Source organism: Quercus suber, unplaced genomic scaffold (assembly GCF_002906115.3).
Source record: "Quercus suber isolate HL8 unplaced genomic scaffold, Cork oak 2.0 scaffold_251, whole genome shotgun sequence".
Classification (NCBI taxonomy): Eukaryota; Viridiplantae; Streptophyta; class Magnoliopsida; order Fagales; family Fagaceae; genus Quercus; species Quercus suber.
The window spans coordinates 361,012-375,563 of NW_027069707.1; the positions used below are offsets into that span (position 1 = coordinate 361,012).

General features: G+C 34.8%; 3 protein-coding genes across 4 annotated transcripts; all 3 read left to right on the top strand.

Moving 5' to 3' along the window:
• The first annotated feature begins 90 nt into the window (after positions 1-90).
• LOC112036156 (GDSL esterase/lipase At5g03980) lies at positions 91-3,034 on the top strand. 2 transcript variants are annotated; one of them, XM_065780934.1, is made up of 5 exons: positions 91-758; positions 1,621-1,839; positions 2,089-2,237; positions 2,324-2,597; positions 2,696-3,034. In XM_065780934.1, exons 1-5 carry the CDS (start codon positions 494-496, stop codon positions 2,911-2,913), a joined length of 1,125 nt encoding a protein of 374 aa, XP_065637006.1. In that variant the 5' UTR covers positions 91-493; the 3' UTR covers positions 2,914-3,034. The 2 variants fall into 2 exon arrangements, with proteins under 2 accessions (XP_065637006.1, XP_065637007.1); XM_065780935.1 differs by lacking the exon at positions 91-758 and adding an exon at positions 1,101-1,285.
• Positions 3,035-6,073: 3,039 nt separating this feature from the next.
• Positions 6,074-6,832, top strand: LOC136070677 (uncharacterized). The gene has a single exon (XM_065780928.1). The coding sequence runs from the start codon at positions 6,074-6,076 to the stop codon at positions 6,830-6,832; it is 759 nt and encodes a 252-aa protein (XP_065637000.1).
• Positions 6,833-7,262: 430 nt separating this feature from the next.
• On the top strand, positions 7,263-11,894 carry LOC112032738 (acetylajmalan esterase). The gene is made up of 6 exons (XM_065780929.1): positions 7,263-7,385; positions 9,834-10,134; positions 10,596-10,844; positions 11,060-11,205; positions 11,305-11,578; positions 11,677-11,894. Exons 1-6 carry the CDS (start codon positions 7,263-7,265, stop codon positions 11,892-11,894), a joined length of 1,311 nt encoding a protein of 436 aa, XP_065637001.1.
• The last annotated feature ends 2,658 nt before the right edge of the window (positions 11,895-14,552 follow it).

Below are 14,552 nucleotides of genomic sequence, written 5' to 3' on the forward strand. Positions count from 1 at the left end.
GTTACTTTTTGTAGGCAAAATGTCACGGCAAGCCCTCCATACAAAATGTCTAACCTTAGGCAGAACAGATAGCTGCCAAAAAAGCTTCCAAAATCTCCGATTAAGGCTGTCATCTGAACATGTACCATCAGTCTCGGCCTTTTATAGCTGGAGAGCACCATAATAGGCGCTGCGGACACTGAACAAACCGTTGGGTGTAAGGGCCCAAATCTGCCTATCAGCTGGCATCCGAGAGCTAAGATATATTATTATTATTATTGAAAAAAAGAGCTTTAAAAGCTCTAATTTACTAACATACCCTTACAATGGAAACAAAATGAACACACTACCTGTGTATTTTGTTGTAATATTCATCAGCATTTTTCGAAAAAAATTAAGGCAGGATATGATCAACTAGTTGGAAATAACACATGGCACGACGTTCTTGCTTGCATTCCATAACTTCATATATATCATAACCAAAACCAAGTGCTTCTTTCTCTTGCAGCAAATCATGGCCACGGGCAAATCAGTTTTCTCTTTGCTTCTCACTCTCAGTGCTTTCTCTCTTCTTTTTGTTCTACATGATTGCATTCATGCTAACTCCCTTCAGGTTTGCAAGTTTGATGGAATATATAACCTTGGGGACTCTTTCTCTGACACAGGCAACTTTATTATTGAGAACCCAGCTGTGCCTTATGCTCATTTTCCCTATGGCGAAACCTTCAAGAAAGCAACTGGAAGGAGCTCCAATGGGTTGCTAATGATTGATTATATTGGTAAGAATCATATTAAACTTGTTGATGTTTATGTTTTTTAATTTTTAGTTGATGTTGGTTAGCTTTTTATAAAAAAGTTACAAAGAAACTGCTTTGTTGCTTGAGATTTTTATAATGCTTTTCTTTTTGAAGGAATAAAGAAGCAACAACGTGACCAACTGGCAACTGACAACACTGTTTGCAAAAATTTTCAGGCTCCATTGATTTTAGATAGCTTTTAAAAAAAAAAAAAAAACATTACAGTGTCAGTTTGTTTGTGTGGGTCAGGGGGGAATTGGATGCTGTTTTTCTTTTATAATTATGTTGTGCACTCAGCATTGCTTACTAGTAATAACAATAATGATAATGATGGTGTCGATGATAATCAATGGTTATGGTTGTACATAATTTCAAGACGATATTTCTTCATACTTCCTTGTTTTTTTGGATTCTTTTTATTTTTATTTTTTAATATCTAATTCATTAGTTGGAGTTGAGGAATTCAAACCCTGAATGTTTCCATTAGAAATATCAGGAAATGCTAACTAGTTTAGTTACAAGATTCTTGACTTTTTTGTTCCTCTGTCTTAATTAAGTTTTTTAGGTTTTGATTTCTCCCCTTTCAATTATTTATGTATCTTTCCTGCAGCAATTCTACATCAAGAAACCAAAGTTGCTTACTATAAAGCTCATATTACAAAAAAGTTACTGAGTCTGGAAAAGTCACTTGGTTCTGTTTTTAGGCTAAGCATGATTTGTTTTGTTTGAATTTTACTTAGCCGAGGGAACTATTCAAAATTTATTCCTTTGTTTATTTATGATTTTTTTGTAGAATGTGACTTTGTGTTATACTAATTTTTTTTTTGGGTTCTATATTTCACAGCTGAATCAGCCGGAATTCCATTTCTTTCTCCCTACTTAAACAAGGATGCATTATTTGTTCGTGGTCATGGGGTGAATTTTGCAGTGGCTGGTGCCACTGCCTTGCCTTTAAGTGTCCCTGGAGAGAAGAATAATTCATCACCATTTGCTGACAGTTCTCTCAGTGTGCAATTGGATTGGATGTCCACCTTTTTCAGTAATATCTGTTTCGATCATGATGGTTAGCCTCTCATTTGAATTAAGTATGTGATACTAAGTTAAATGTAGGATATGATATTAGATTGGCCCCTAAAATTTGTCAGGTTCTAGTTTTTGAAATTTGAAATATTCTTTTTTTTAGTCTTCCAAGTTTCAACCTGACTCAAATTTTGCCATGGAAGGCTATGGATCGCATCCTGACTCAAATTTAAGGACTAAACCTATATTTTTGCCTATATAATTGTTTTTTTTTTTGGTTCTTTTTTGATAGATTGTGTTGAGAAGCTTAAAACAGGCCTATTCATGGTGGGAGAAATCGGAGGGAATGATTATAACTATTCATTGATTCAAGGCAAAACCTTTGAGGAGGTCAGAAGTTTGGTTCCAAAAGTTGTCAAAGCAATTAAGGATGCTGTCACAGTATGTTTTCTTAGTAAACAAAACAAATTCTTCTAAATTTTCCTTGACATGATTATTGAGTCCTTATTCTATGACATTGTTTGTAGAGGGTCATTGGTTATGGTGCTGTAAGAGTGGTTGTCCCAGGAAACTTCCCAATTGGCTGTTTACCAATTTATCTTACAACATTGCACACCAACAATTCAGCTCATTATGATGAATTTCACTGCCTAAAGGGATTGAATACTTTGTCAACATATCACAATGATCAACTCAAACAAGCCATTGGAGATTTGAGAAAAGAAAATCCTAATGCTGTTATAGTATATGGTGATTATTACAATGCTTTCCAATCGGTTTATCATAATGCTGCACATCTTGGTGAGTCTCTGTCTAATTCTAAAAAATTGCTAGAACAATATATAACTGTATATGACAGAGATTCGGTAATGTAATTTTGATTGTTTTACAATGGGCAGGATTTGATGCTGCTTCTGTTCAAAAATCTTGCTGTGGTGTTGGAGGTGCTTATGACTTTACCTTGGAAAATATGTGTGGTGGTCCTGATGTACCAGTTTGTCCCAATCCAGATGAACGTATCAGTTGGGATGGAATTCATATGACACAAAAGGCATACCGGAATATGGCAAACTGGATCATCAATGACATCTTATCTAAGCTTAATTGTAAAGCTTAAGTTGTTTTAGTGTATCCGTTTGGCATTTGATTATAAACTAATTTTTTGCTTATTTTATGTATTATTTGGGGGTCATACACAACTTTTTATCTCAGCTTTATTTCAAATAATTTAAGTTTCAGTTTTTAGGAAATAAACTAGCTTTTAACTTTTTGTTTCACGTATGCATATAAGCTACTGAAACCAGAGCGATTTTATGAGGTGAAGTTCATATATTTATTAACAAAATCAATTAATATTTAATTACTTTAAGAATAGGCCATCCTTCTTGTATTTACAATTGATATATTTGTACTCTTAAGTTCACTGGAGAGCTTCAGTAGCATTTACAAATTAAAGTAATGTTATACAACTAGTTCTTTGGGTCAGAGTCATGATTTACTAAATAAATTGGAATGAAATTGACAGTGGTGTTGATATGAAGAGTAACTCTTAACCCCTTAAATTTCGGTGACAGTCAAGGCCTCAGAGCAGAATTCTACAGCTGAACATCTGTTCTTTTTGCCTGTCTGGTTCAGGTATCTGAAGTACTCGACAAAAAAGTATCAGAAAAGAAACACAATGTGTGTGATTGCACTTCTTGTGTATATATATATACATCCAGGTTGTAATATGAGTAATTCCAACTTTAATGGCTGTATAATGAAAAATGATTCAAACATTAAAAACTAAGTTTTAGTGGCTTGCTCGAGTGACCTTAAGGTGTGCTCGAATAAAGTATGGGTTTGGATAGAAGGTTTAGTTGCGGCGCGTTTTCCTCCTGTGCGTTTTCTCTCTCTCTTTTTTTTTTTTTTTTTGCCGCACTTGTTGACTTTGAGGGACAAAATTCATTGTGCGTGTATTGTTCACGCAATATTTAATATTAAAAGTGGGTCCCACAACACTATTCACACATTTAAAAATTATTTTGCTACAGTGTTTTCAGCAACAACCAATTTTTATCAACTTTTAGCAACAATAAGTGCTATCCAAACGGACCCAAGTCACTATGCAATCACAATGTCAATTGAGAAACAAAATTCCTAGAACGACAAACAAATGGCCTAAAACGGTACTTCATGTGAGCCCACTTGAAAGAGGCTCAAGTGGAGTACGTGTGGATACATACGTGTGCTGTACGTGAGGGTTTACTCAATGTTCGCTTGAGTGAGTCAGTTACTTAATATGCGAATTCTGGAAAAAAAAAAAAAAACAAATAAAATGAGACTTTTTTAGCCTCTAACGGCTAGGGCTATAACCGAGCTGAGTTTTTTCGAATATTGAATGTTCAAGTCCAAACAAAGACTATATACAATAGTTAAACTCGAGCTCATCTAATAATCCAAAGGCTTGAGCTCAGCTTGACTCAACTCGATTCGTTAATCAAGCTTGTGAACTCCAGATTCAATGTAAATGTATTATCAAACTCATATTAAGCATATTATTAAGCCCATTTTGGTTGTATGAGTGGTTTCAACTCTCAATTAATTAAAGGTTTATTTGAGTTTATTTTCCAAGCCCATATCAAGCTTATTACTAAGCCCATAAAAGAGCCAAGGTTTGGAATTAATTTTTTTTTTTTTTTAATTGAGCCCATTGTCATGAGCCTATTCACGAACAAAATTTTCCCCTTTTTGCTTGGGCTTGACTAATTGACTAAACAAGTTTAAACTAATTAAGGCTTAAATATAGCTTATTTATCAATAAACTAATATGAACAAGTTTTATATCAAGCCAAAACCAAGTTGTTTATAAATTATTTGGTTCATTTATAACCCTATTAACGACTAGTAACAACTAAGACATATTTTAGAAGAATTGTAGCAATTGAAGTAACTTTCAAAGACAACTCTTCATTATGTATAATTAGTCATCCATATTCCTTTTTAAATTGTTAAAAAAAAAAAGAAAAAAGCTTTTGGAAAGCTTTATAGATTTTACACACCATTAGAGAGAAATTTATAGGATTTTTCAAGATTGCTAGCGGTAGAATTCAAGTTTGGTTGTATCCTAAATGTGATTTGTCTTATAACTCATTAACGAATTCAACTGAATGGGAAAAATATCATCTTAACTCTTAGGGTACGTTTGGTTGGGTGGATTTTAGGGAGGATGGAAAAAAGAGTGGAAAATAGGAGAGAAAATGAGTGGGAAGGGTGTTTGGTTGAGATGGAGAGTGGGAGAGAAAAGTGGTGGGCCCAGCTGTTTTCTCTCTGGGCACACCAAAATTTAATCTCTCCAAAATGGGGAGAAAATGAGAGAGAAAAAGAGGAAGATGTATGTTGGACTTTTTTTTTTGCTTGGATAAAATTTCTTCTTGTTTGCACAGTACGTTCACATTGTTTTTAATTTTTTTTTTTTTTTATGTGGATAAAATTTTGCACAATATGCGTTGGTTCTTTTTGTTTGTTTTTATATGTTTTTTATTTTATTTATCCTTTTAGCATTTGCTTATTTTATAAATAAATAAAAGTGTCCATAAAAATATATTTTTTAATAATAAATGTGTTACTTTTTGTTTATATATTTAGTAGGGACATAATAGTAAATGTAGGGATAAGGGCCCAAAATTGTATATTGAGCTTTGGCCCTTAGTCGAGGACGTTGATTGGTTTGAGGACAGATAAACAGTAGTGAGGATGTTATGTTTAGAATCCCATGAGTAAGATGCAAATGGAAAGAATGGGAAAGGTGGTCTGAGAAGGGTTATCTCCTCGGATGGGCAAAGCATAGATCAAATATACATCCTATCATTCAAAGTAATTTTCCAGGATGTTCTACTCATAAAGACGTGTATTATAAACGTACAAGAGGGATGGAAGCTCAGAAATATCTAAGGAAAAGTTATTGAATGTTCTGTAGCTAACTTTCTGACCGCATTTATGTGGAGAAGACCCTTGAACAGTATTGCTTTGGCTATCCCAACTCACAGAGGGTCAGAGAGGGTGTTCGATGAGACAAACACTCAAGTAGTGGCTTGGATGATCAACAAATGGAGGGTCAAAATCATTAAGAGGGAGATATATAGTGTAAGAGACCCCTAGAGAAAAATACTAAAGCCATACTGTTGGAGATTGATCACTTGAAGAGAAGCTTACGCCATGAGTAGCGAAAGAGAGCTCCCTCCATTTCTGACTTCTCTTCCAATGGTGAAGAGGATGGTAGCTATAGGCGTAGATCAATGACTCCTCCTAGTGAGTCTTTCTCGTATGATGAAGACTACCATCATGAGCACAGAAACAGAAATTCATCTTTGAGAGGTTTGGGAAATGATGCTATGAGTAGAGCACTCAACCAAATTTTCAGATCGCCTTTCACGCGGAAGATTGAGGAAGGAAGACTTCCTCGGCGGTTTACTCAGCCCACATTCACCATATACAATGGTAGAACAGACCTTATGGAACATGTTAGACACTTCAATCAAAGGATAGCTATACACGCCAAGAACGAGGCCTTGATGTGCAAGGTATTCCTATCTAGCTTGGAACCTGGGGCGATGAGGTGGTTTGATGGTCTAAGGGCAAGTTCCATTAATTCCTTCAAGGAACTCACTCAGGCGTTTGGATCTTGCTTTATTATGTGCAACAGGGTTCCTCGACCTCTAGCTTCCTTGTTGTCCCTATCCATGAGAGAAAGAGAGACCCTGAAAACGTATTTGGACAGATATTGGGAGATGTTCAACGAGATAGATGGTGATTTTGACGATGTAGCCATTAGCACTTTTAAACTCGGCCTACACGCCGAGCATGGCTTAAGGAAGTCTTTGACTAGGAAACTTGTTATCAGTATATGCCAGCTCATAGATCGGATTGATAAGTATAAGAGGGTTAAGGAGGACCAGCAGCAAGGCAAAGGAAAGAGCAAGGCTATCCCTCAGGAGATGAGGGATTTCAGGTCGGACCACTACAACAATACACAGACCTCAGAGGGATTTTACTAGGTAGTTTGGGCCTGCAGCTCCTTAAGTGGTTAACACTGTGTTCTGAGAACCGGTGCATCAAGTTTTGGAAAAGATTAAGAACGCGCCATACTTCAAATGGCCGAACAAGATGAGTGAAGACCCTTTGAGGCGCAACTAAAGCCTTCATTACCAGTACCACCAAGAGCGGGGACATACCATCAAGAACTACAGAACACTGTAGAACCATTTGGAGCAACTGGTCAGAGAGGGAAGGTTGCAGCAATTTTTGTACCGGCCTAATGGACAAGGGGACCAACTGAGGTCAGTGGCTCAGGGAAATGCTCATTCAAGGCCTCCATTAGGCACAATTAATGGCATCTTTTCTGCGCCCAATAGAACCAGTTCTCACCCTTCCAGGGTGATGTTTGTGGCTAGGCTATCAGCCGAGGACTATAACTTTGAGTAGAAGATGGCTAGAGTGGAGGTTCGACCATCACTGAGTTTCTCGAATGAAGACAAGATTGGAATCATCCAGCCGCATGATGATGCTTTGGTAGTCACCCTTAGGATATGGGGGTATGATATGAAGAAGGTAATGGTAGAATAGGGCAGCTGTGTAGAGATCATGTACCCTAACTTGTACAGAGGGCTGAAGTTAAAGCCTGAATATCTGACGACTTATGATTCACCTTTAGTAAGTTTTGATGGGAAGGTTGTCATCCTAAAGGGCCTGATTAAGTTGGCTATGTAGGCAGGCTCAGAGGTGGTTGAAATGGACTTCATTGTGGTGGATGCATACTCCCCTTGCATGGCCATCGTGGCTAGACCCTAGTTTCATACCTTAGGGGCTATTTCTTCAACTCTGCATCAGAGAGTGAAGTATATGTCAGGGGATCGAAACAGGAGGAGGAGAAACATTGTAGCAATCAGGAATCAAACTTGTAATCAAATCTAAGAGTAATATATAAGAACCAGTTTCCTCGGACTTTGCCGATGACCTTTTTCTTCAGTTTAAACTTGTCTAGTTTTAATCTTTTGTCATCAAGACCAACCTTATTCTGAATAACTAAAGCCTAGTTTTCCGACCCATTCTCTACAAATTCATTGTTTAGGGCTTTTTGGCCCTAGGTCCATCCACATTTTGGGTTAGAAACTCAAATATGGTCTTTACAATAAATTTATATCAACTTTATTTTTCATCCTCTCATTTTTTTATCTCAATCAAACAAAAAAGTTTTCCATCCTTACACTTTTCCATCTCTCGAACCAAACACAAATGAGGGAAAACTAAAACTTTTCTATTCTCCCACTTTTTCATCTTTCTACTTTTCTATCTTCCCAACCAAATGGGCCCTTAGAAAAAGTAGAGCTTTTAAAGCTCTTATTATTATTATTATTATTATTATTAAGAGCTTTAAAAGCTCTAATCTACAATAAAATGAAATGAGAAAATAAATTCTACTCAAATATCTCAAGGAAACGCGTTACTATAATATTTTACATTTTACAATGGCATAAGTTTTGGTAGTAATTATGACTATTGAATAGAGTAATTTTAGGTATATAACAAAATGTTACAATAATTTCACAACAAATTAACTGTTTAACCATCAAACCCATGAAGGATGCATAATTCTGTATTAGTTCGAAAGAATTTATTTTGTTCCTATCTTTGTCAATATATACGGTTGCTCAACAAATTGACAGAGCAACCGGCCAATACTAAGCAAACAAAATCCAAAAGCTTTCCTCAAAAAAAAAAAAAAGAGAAAAACTCCGACTAACGTTCTGACCAAACTAACAGAAAAGGGAAAAAAAAAAAAAAATCCAAATTGAAATGGTAATAGTAACTAATGAGTAGTTTATTATCAACAGAAAGAAAAAAAGTAAAAAGCATTAGCTTCTGCCTTTTGATTGTTAGGAGTTTAGGATAGTACGTAGTTTGTGCTCCAAGAAAATCGAGTTTAACTTCTGGAACTAGTAACTACTATTCAAAGAAACCAAAATCCAAAATATAGTAGAAAAACAAACTTAAAACAGACTGAAAATTTTCCTTATTAGGTAACTCCTCGTTTATATATATATAACACTTGCACGATGTGCTTACTTGCCCTAATTCCATAGTTTCATATCATAATTCGTAGATAACCAAGTGCTTCTTTCTTCAGAAAATTATGGCTACCATCAAATCAGTTTTCTCTTTGCTTCTCATCACTCTCATTGCTTTCTCTCTTCATTTCGTTCCGCTTGATTGCACTGGTCCAGACGTCCTTAAGGTTTGCGACTTTGATGCAATTTATCAACTAGGGGACTCTATCTCTGACACAGGCAACTTGATTCTTCAGAACCCATATCTGCCATTTTTCCAGTTTCCCTATGGCAAAACCTACTTCAAAAATGCAACTGGAAGGTGCTCCAATGGGTTGCTGATGATTGATTTTATTGGTAAGAATCATATCAAACTTAATATGTTGATGTTTATTTATCTATTTATTATTAAGTTGATGTTGGGTTGTCAAAAAGTAGCAAAGAAAATTACTTAATTTGTTGCTAGAAATTTTTATAAGGCTGTTCTTTTAGAAGGATTAAAGAATTAACAAAAATAAACTCCTACAAGAAGTTTTCCTAAAAAAAAAAAAAAAAAAAAAAACTCGGACTAGAAGTTCTGACCAAACTAACTAAAAAGGAAAAAAAATAAAAAATCCAAATTGAAATGGTAATAGTAACTAATGAGTAGTTTATTATCAACAGAAAGAAAAAAGCAAAAAGCAAAAAGCATTAGCTTTTGCCTTTTGATTGTTAGGATTTTAGGATAGTACGTAGTTTGTGCTCCAAGAAAATCGAGTTTAACTTCTGGAACTAGTAACTACTATTCAAAGAAACCAAAATCCAAAATATAGTAGAAAAACAAACTTAAAACAGACTGAAAATTTTCCTTAATAGGTAACTCCTCGTTTGTATATATATATATATATATATGTAACACATGCACGATGTGCTTACTCGCACTAATTCCATAGTTTCATATTATAATTCATAGATAACCAAGTGCTTCTTTCTTGATCAAATTATGGCTACCATCAAATCAGTTTTCTCTTTGCTTCTCATCACTCTCATTGCTTTCTCTCTTCTTTTTGTTCCACTTGATTGCACTGGTCCAGACTCGCTTAAGGTTTGCGAGTTTGATGCAATATATCAACTAGGGGACTCTATCTCCGACACAGGCAACTTGATTCTTCAGAACCCATATCTACCATTTTTCCAGTTTCCCTATGGCAAAACCTACTTCAAAAATGCAACTGGAAGGTGCTCCAATGGGTTGCTGATGATTGATTTTATTGGTAAGAATCATATCAAACTTAATATGTTGATGTTTATTTATCTATTTATTATTAAGTTGACGCTGGTTTGTCAAAAAGTAGCAAAGAAAATACTTAATTTGTTGCTAGAAATTTTTATAAGGCTGTTCTTTTATAAGGATTAAAGAAGTAACAACGTGACCAACTGGCAACTGACAACACTGGTTTGTCAAAATCTGACTCCCTATATCACACTTTCTCAAACTCATTAATATTAGTACTGCATGATAAGAATGTTTGGAAAAGTGACTTGGTTCTGTTTTTAGGCTAAGCATAATATGTAATGTTTGAATTTTACTTACAAAGGGAACTACGCAAATTTTATTATTTAACTGTGTTATATGACTCCACCACGTGTTAAGAACTACCTTATGAACCAATATGATAATCAAAATTAAATTATATTATTTATTTATTTATTTTTTGGTTCTATAATTTCACAGCTCAATCAGCCGGAATTCCACTTCTTTCTCCCTACTTGAATAAGGACGCATTATTTGCTGGTGGTCATCTTGGGGCGAACGTTGCAGTGGCCGTCGGTGGTGGGGTGAATTTTGCAGTGGCTGATGCCACTGCCTTGCCTATAAATTTTTTTGGAGCTAATTTTCCATCATCAGTTACTTCAAGTTCTCTCAGTGTGCAACTGGATTGGATGTCCACCTATTTCCATCATACCTATCACAATCATCACGGTTAGCCTCTCATTTGAACTAAGCATGTAAAACTAAGTTAAAATGTAGGAGATAAAATTTGGGTCAGCTTTTAATTTCTGAAATTTGAAAATTTCATTTTTAGTCTTTCAAACAATTGTAAACACACCAAGTTTGGCAATTTTGCCAGTGAAGGCTATAAATCACAACCTAACTCAATTTTTTTTAAAAAAATTATTTTTGTTGATGCTTGATAGATTGTGCTGAGAAGCTTAAATCAGCCCTATTCATTGTGGGTGGAATTGGAGAGAATGATTATAACCTTGCATTACTGCACAAAACCGTTGAGGAGGCCAGATACTTAGTTCCACAAGTTGTCAAAGCAATTAAGGACGCTGTCACAGTATGTTTTCTTTGTAAACAAATCAAATTTGATTCTAATTTTTTCCTGCAAAATTGCCTAACATGATTATTAGTCCTTATTCTATTACATTGTTTGTAGAGGGTAATTGGTTATGGTGCTGCAAGAGTGGTTGTCCCCGGACACTTCCCAATCGGCTGTTCACCAATTTATCTTACAAAATTCCACACCGAAAATTCAGCTTATTATGATGAATTACACTGCCTAAAGGGGTTGAATAATTTGTCAATATATCACAATGATCAACTCAAACTAGCCATTGAAGATTTGAGAATTGAAAATCCTAATGTTGTCATAGTATATGGTGATTATTACAGTGCCTTCCAATGGGTTTACCGTAATGCTCAACATCTTGGTGAGTCTCTTTCTAATTCTAATAAATTGCTAGAACAATATATAGCTAGATATGACAGAGATTCAGTAATACAATTTTGATTGTTTCACAATGGACAGGATTTGATGTTGCTTCGGTGCTAAAATCTTGCTGTGGGGCTGGAGGTGCTTATGACTTTTTCTTGGGAAGAATGTGTGGAATTCCTGGTGTACCAGTTTGTTCCAATCCAGATGAACGTATCAGTTGGGATGGAATTCATTTGACACATAAGGCAAACCAGTATCTGGCAAACTGGATCATCAATGACATCTTCCCTAAGCTTCATTGCAAAGTTTAATTTGTCTTAGCGATTTAGTTTTCTTATGCTGGAATGTAGTAGATTATTAGTTTAATTTGTCAGATGATTTATTAAATAAATTGGAATGTAATTGACAGTGACAGTGTTATTGATATAAAGAGTATCTCTTTACCCCTTAAATTTTGGTTATAGTCAAGGCCTAGGAGCAGAGTTCTGCACTGGCAGATAGGCATGGCAAATATAGACTTACATCCCCTGGATTTAATATGGTTTTGAAGTGTCATTCCCATTGCCACATATATATATATATATATATATATTACATCTGTGGCAATGTGACTGTGCAGATGCGATTATGAAAATTAATGGTCAACCTATAATTTGCTGGGATCCATATTAAAAGCATTAACAAAATCTTTCACAATTTTTTTTTCACAATTATTAATGTGACTAATTATGATATACATAATAAAAATTGTGTTAACTAGTCGCAGACCTACGCGATGCATAAGAATAAAAAAATTATTTTGTATTGTAATATAATGTATAATTTTTCTCTAAATTTTTTTTTGAAGATAATTTGTTCTCTCTAAAAATTAATCAATTTCTTTTTTGTCCAATTAGGTCTACTTTGGCCCCGTTAGGTCCAATTCAGTCCACTCAGTCAATTTCGGTCCCTCTTCAATCAATTTTAAATTAATCGGGCCTTAAATTGATTATTTTTGTAGGTTTTCTTTTCAAGTTTAGCTCAAAAATTTATTTATTTTCATTGTTTATGGGTTGAAAAATATGAATTTATATATATATATATATATTTTTTGGGTTAAACTCTTTAATTTTGAGTTAAAAAATACAAAGAAAATACTAAAATAGACATTAGAAATTAGAAATATGAGTCCTAAAAATGCATTAAAAATGATAAATATTCAAAAGCCACATGTTCAAAGCCATGTACCTTATCTTAGATTGTATCTAGGACTAAAACCATGTAATTTCCTATGATCAATGTACATTCATTATCAAATCAATAAAATGATGAATTTTTCAATTATGGTTTTCTTATTTTTTCTAATAATTAAATAAGTAGTGACTCCATTGTAACACTTCTAATCTAAAGGGAATAATCAATTGAACCTCCATTTTGAAAGGCAATAACACGACTCTACCCATTCATGTAGGTTTGGCCCAACACCAAAAAAGGGCCGGGGGCACGCTCTCTCACACTTGTTCATTTTTTTTTTTTTTGATGAAAGGATGGATAACTTTATTAAGATGAAGATAAATTCAATACATCTTGAGCTAAAGCTAACTCAATGACATTTGGATCCTCCTCTACCCAAGTTACAGAACTACTAATTCCTTTGGCATATTGAGCTAAAATATGCACAGGTTTATTACCTCCACGCCTAACATGGGGGAGACACACAAATCTAAAAACTTGTAGTCTATGACAAATCCCAATAACAACATTAGAGATGGCTACCGGTGGATTACACAAACCTTGAATAGCATTAGAGAGTATGAGTGAGTCGCTCTCAAAGTGTGCATCCCAAATACCACATCCCAGCAAACTCCACAGCTTCCTCGATTGCTTTCACTTCAACTTCTAAAGGCGCCAAAGGGTAATAAAGCCTCTTGCTTAACGTAGTTACCACCCTACCTTCATGATCACGAGTAACCACGCCCACACCTGTTGCCTATTGCTGAATAAAAACCACTCCATTTGTGTTGATTTTATACCATGGAGGTTTTTGGTTGATTCACAGTTCCACTTCTTTCACAGATGATCCTAAAGGTTGAAAGTTTGCCACCTAAAATTTCTTGATCACTGATCTAGCTTTGTGAATAATTAGGCTAGCCTTTTGATCAGCTTTCCCTCAGAACTTGATTCTGATTGAACCAAATTCTCCAAGCAATAGTGTTGAATAATCTAGGATTTTGTTGTTGACATGCTTCACAAACTTTAAATGCCATAAAAGATCAACAAACTCATTGAAGTGTACCCCACTTGAGTCAAACAGAATTGCAGAGGTTGTCCATATATCTCGAGTTTCTCACATTGCCAAAATAGGTGCCCATTGCTCTCTGCTTCTATTTTGCAAGCCTCACACGTCAGATTGTCTAAGACTTTCCGGTGACAGACAGAGGTTGGCTTTGGTTGGAAGTATATTGTGGATTGCACGCCATGCAAATTTTTTAATCTTGTTTGGAACATTAAGGCCCCACAAGTATTTCTAGAATGCTCAACTGTTCTGCCCATTGGAAGGTCAAAATTGAAATGGTAATAGTAATTTTGTTGTTCTATAGAACAAGGGTGTGTCATCAAAAAAGGTTAATTTCACTTGTTCATGAACAGTTTTTTCCCCTTTTTGCTTGGGCTCAACTCATTGATTAAACAAGCTTAAACTAATTAAGGTTCAAACTTATCTTATTTATCAATAAACATATATGAACAAGTTTTTTATCGAGCCAAACCTAAGTTGTTTATATATAAATGATTTGGTTAATTTATAACCCTATTAACGACTAGTAAGTACCAAGACATATTTTAGAAGGCTTGTATCAATTAAAGTAACTTTTCAAGTGTGTCTTTTCAAAGACAACACTTCATTATGTATAAATAGCCATCCATATTCATTTTTAAATTGTTTTTTTTAATGCTTTTGGAAAACTTTTATAGATTTTGCACACTACAAT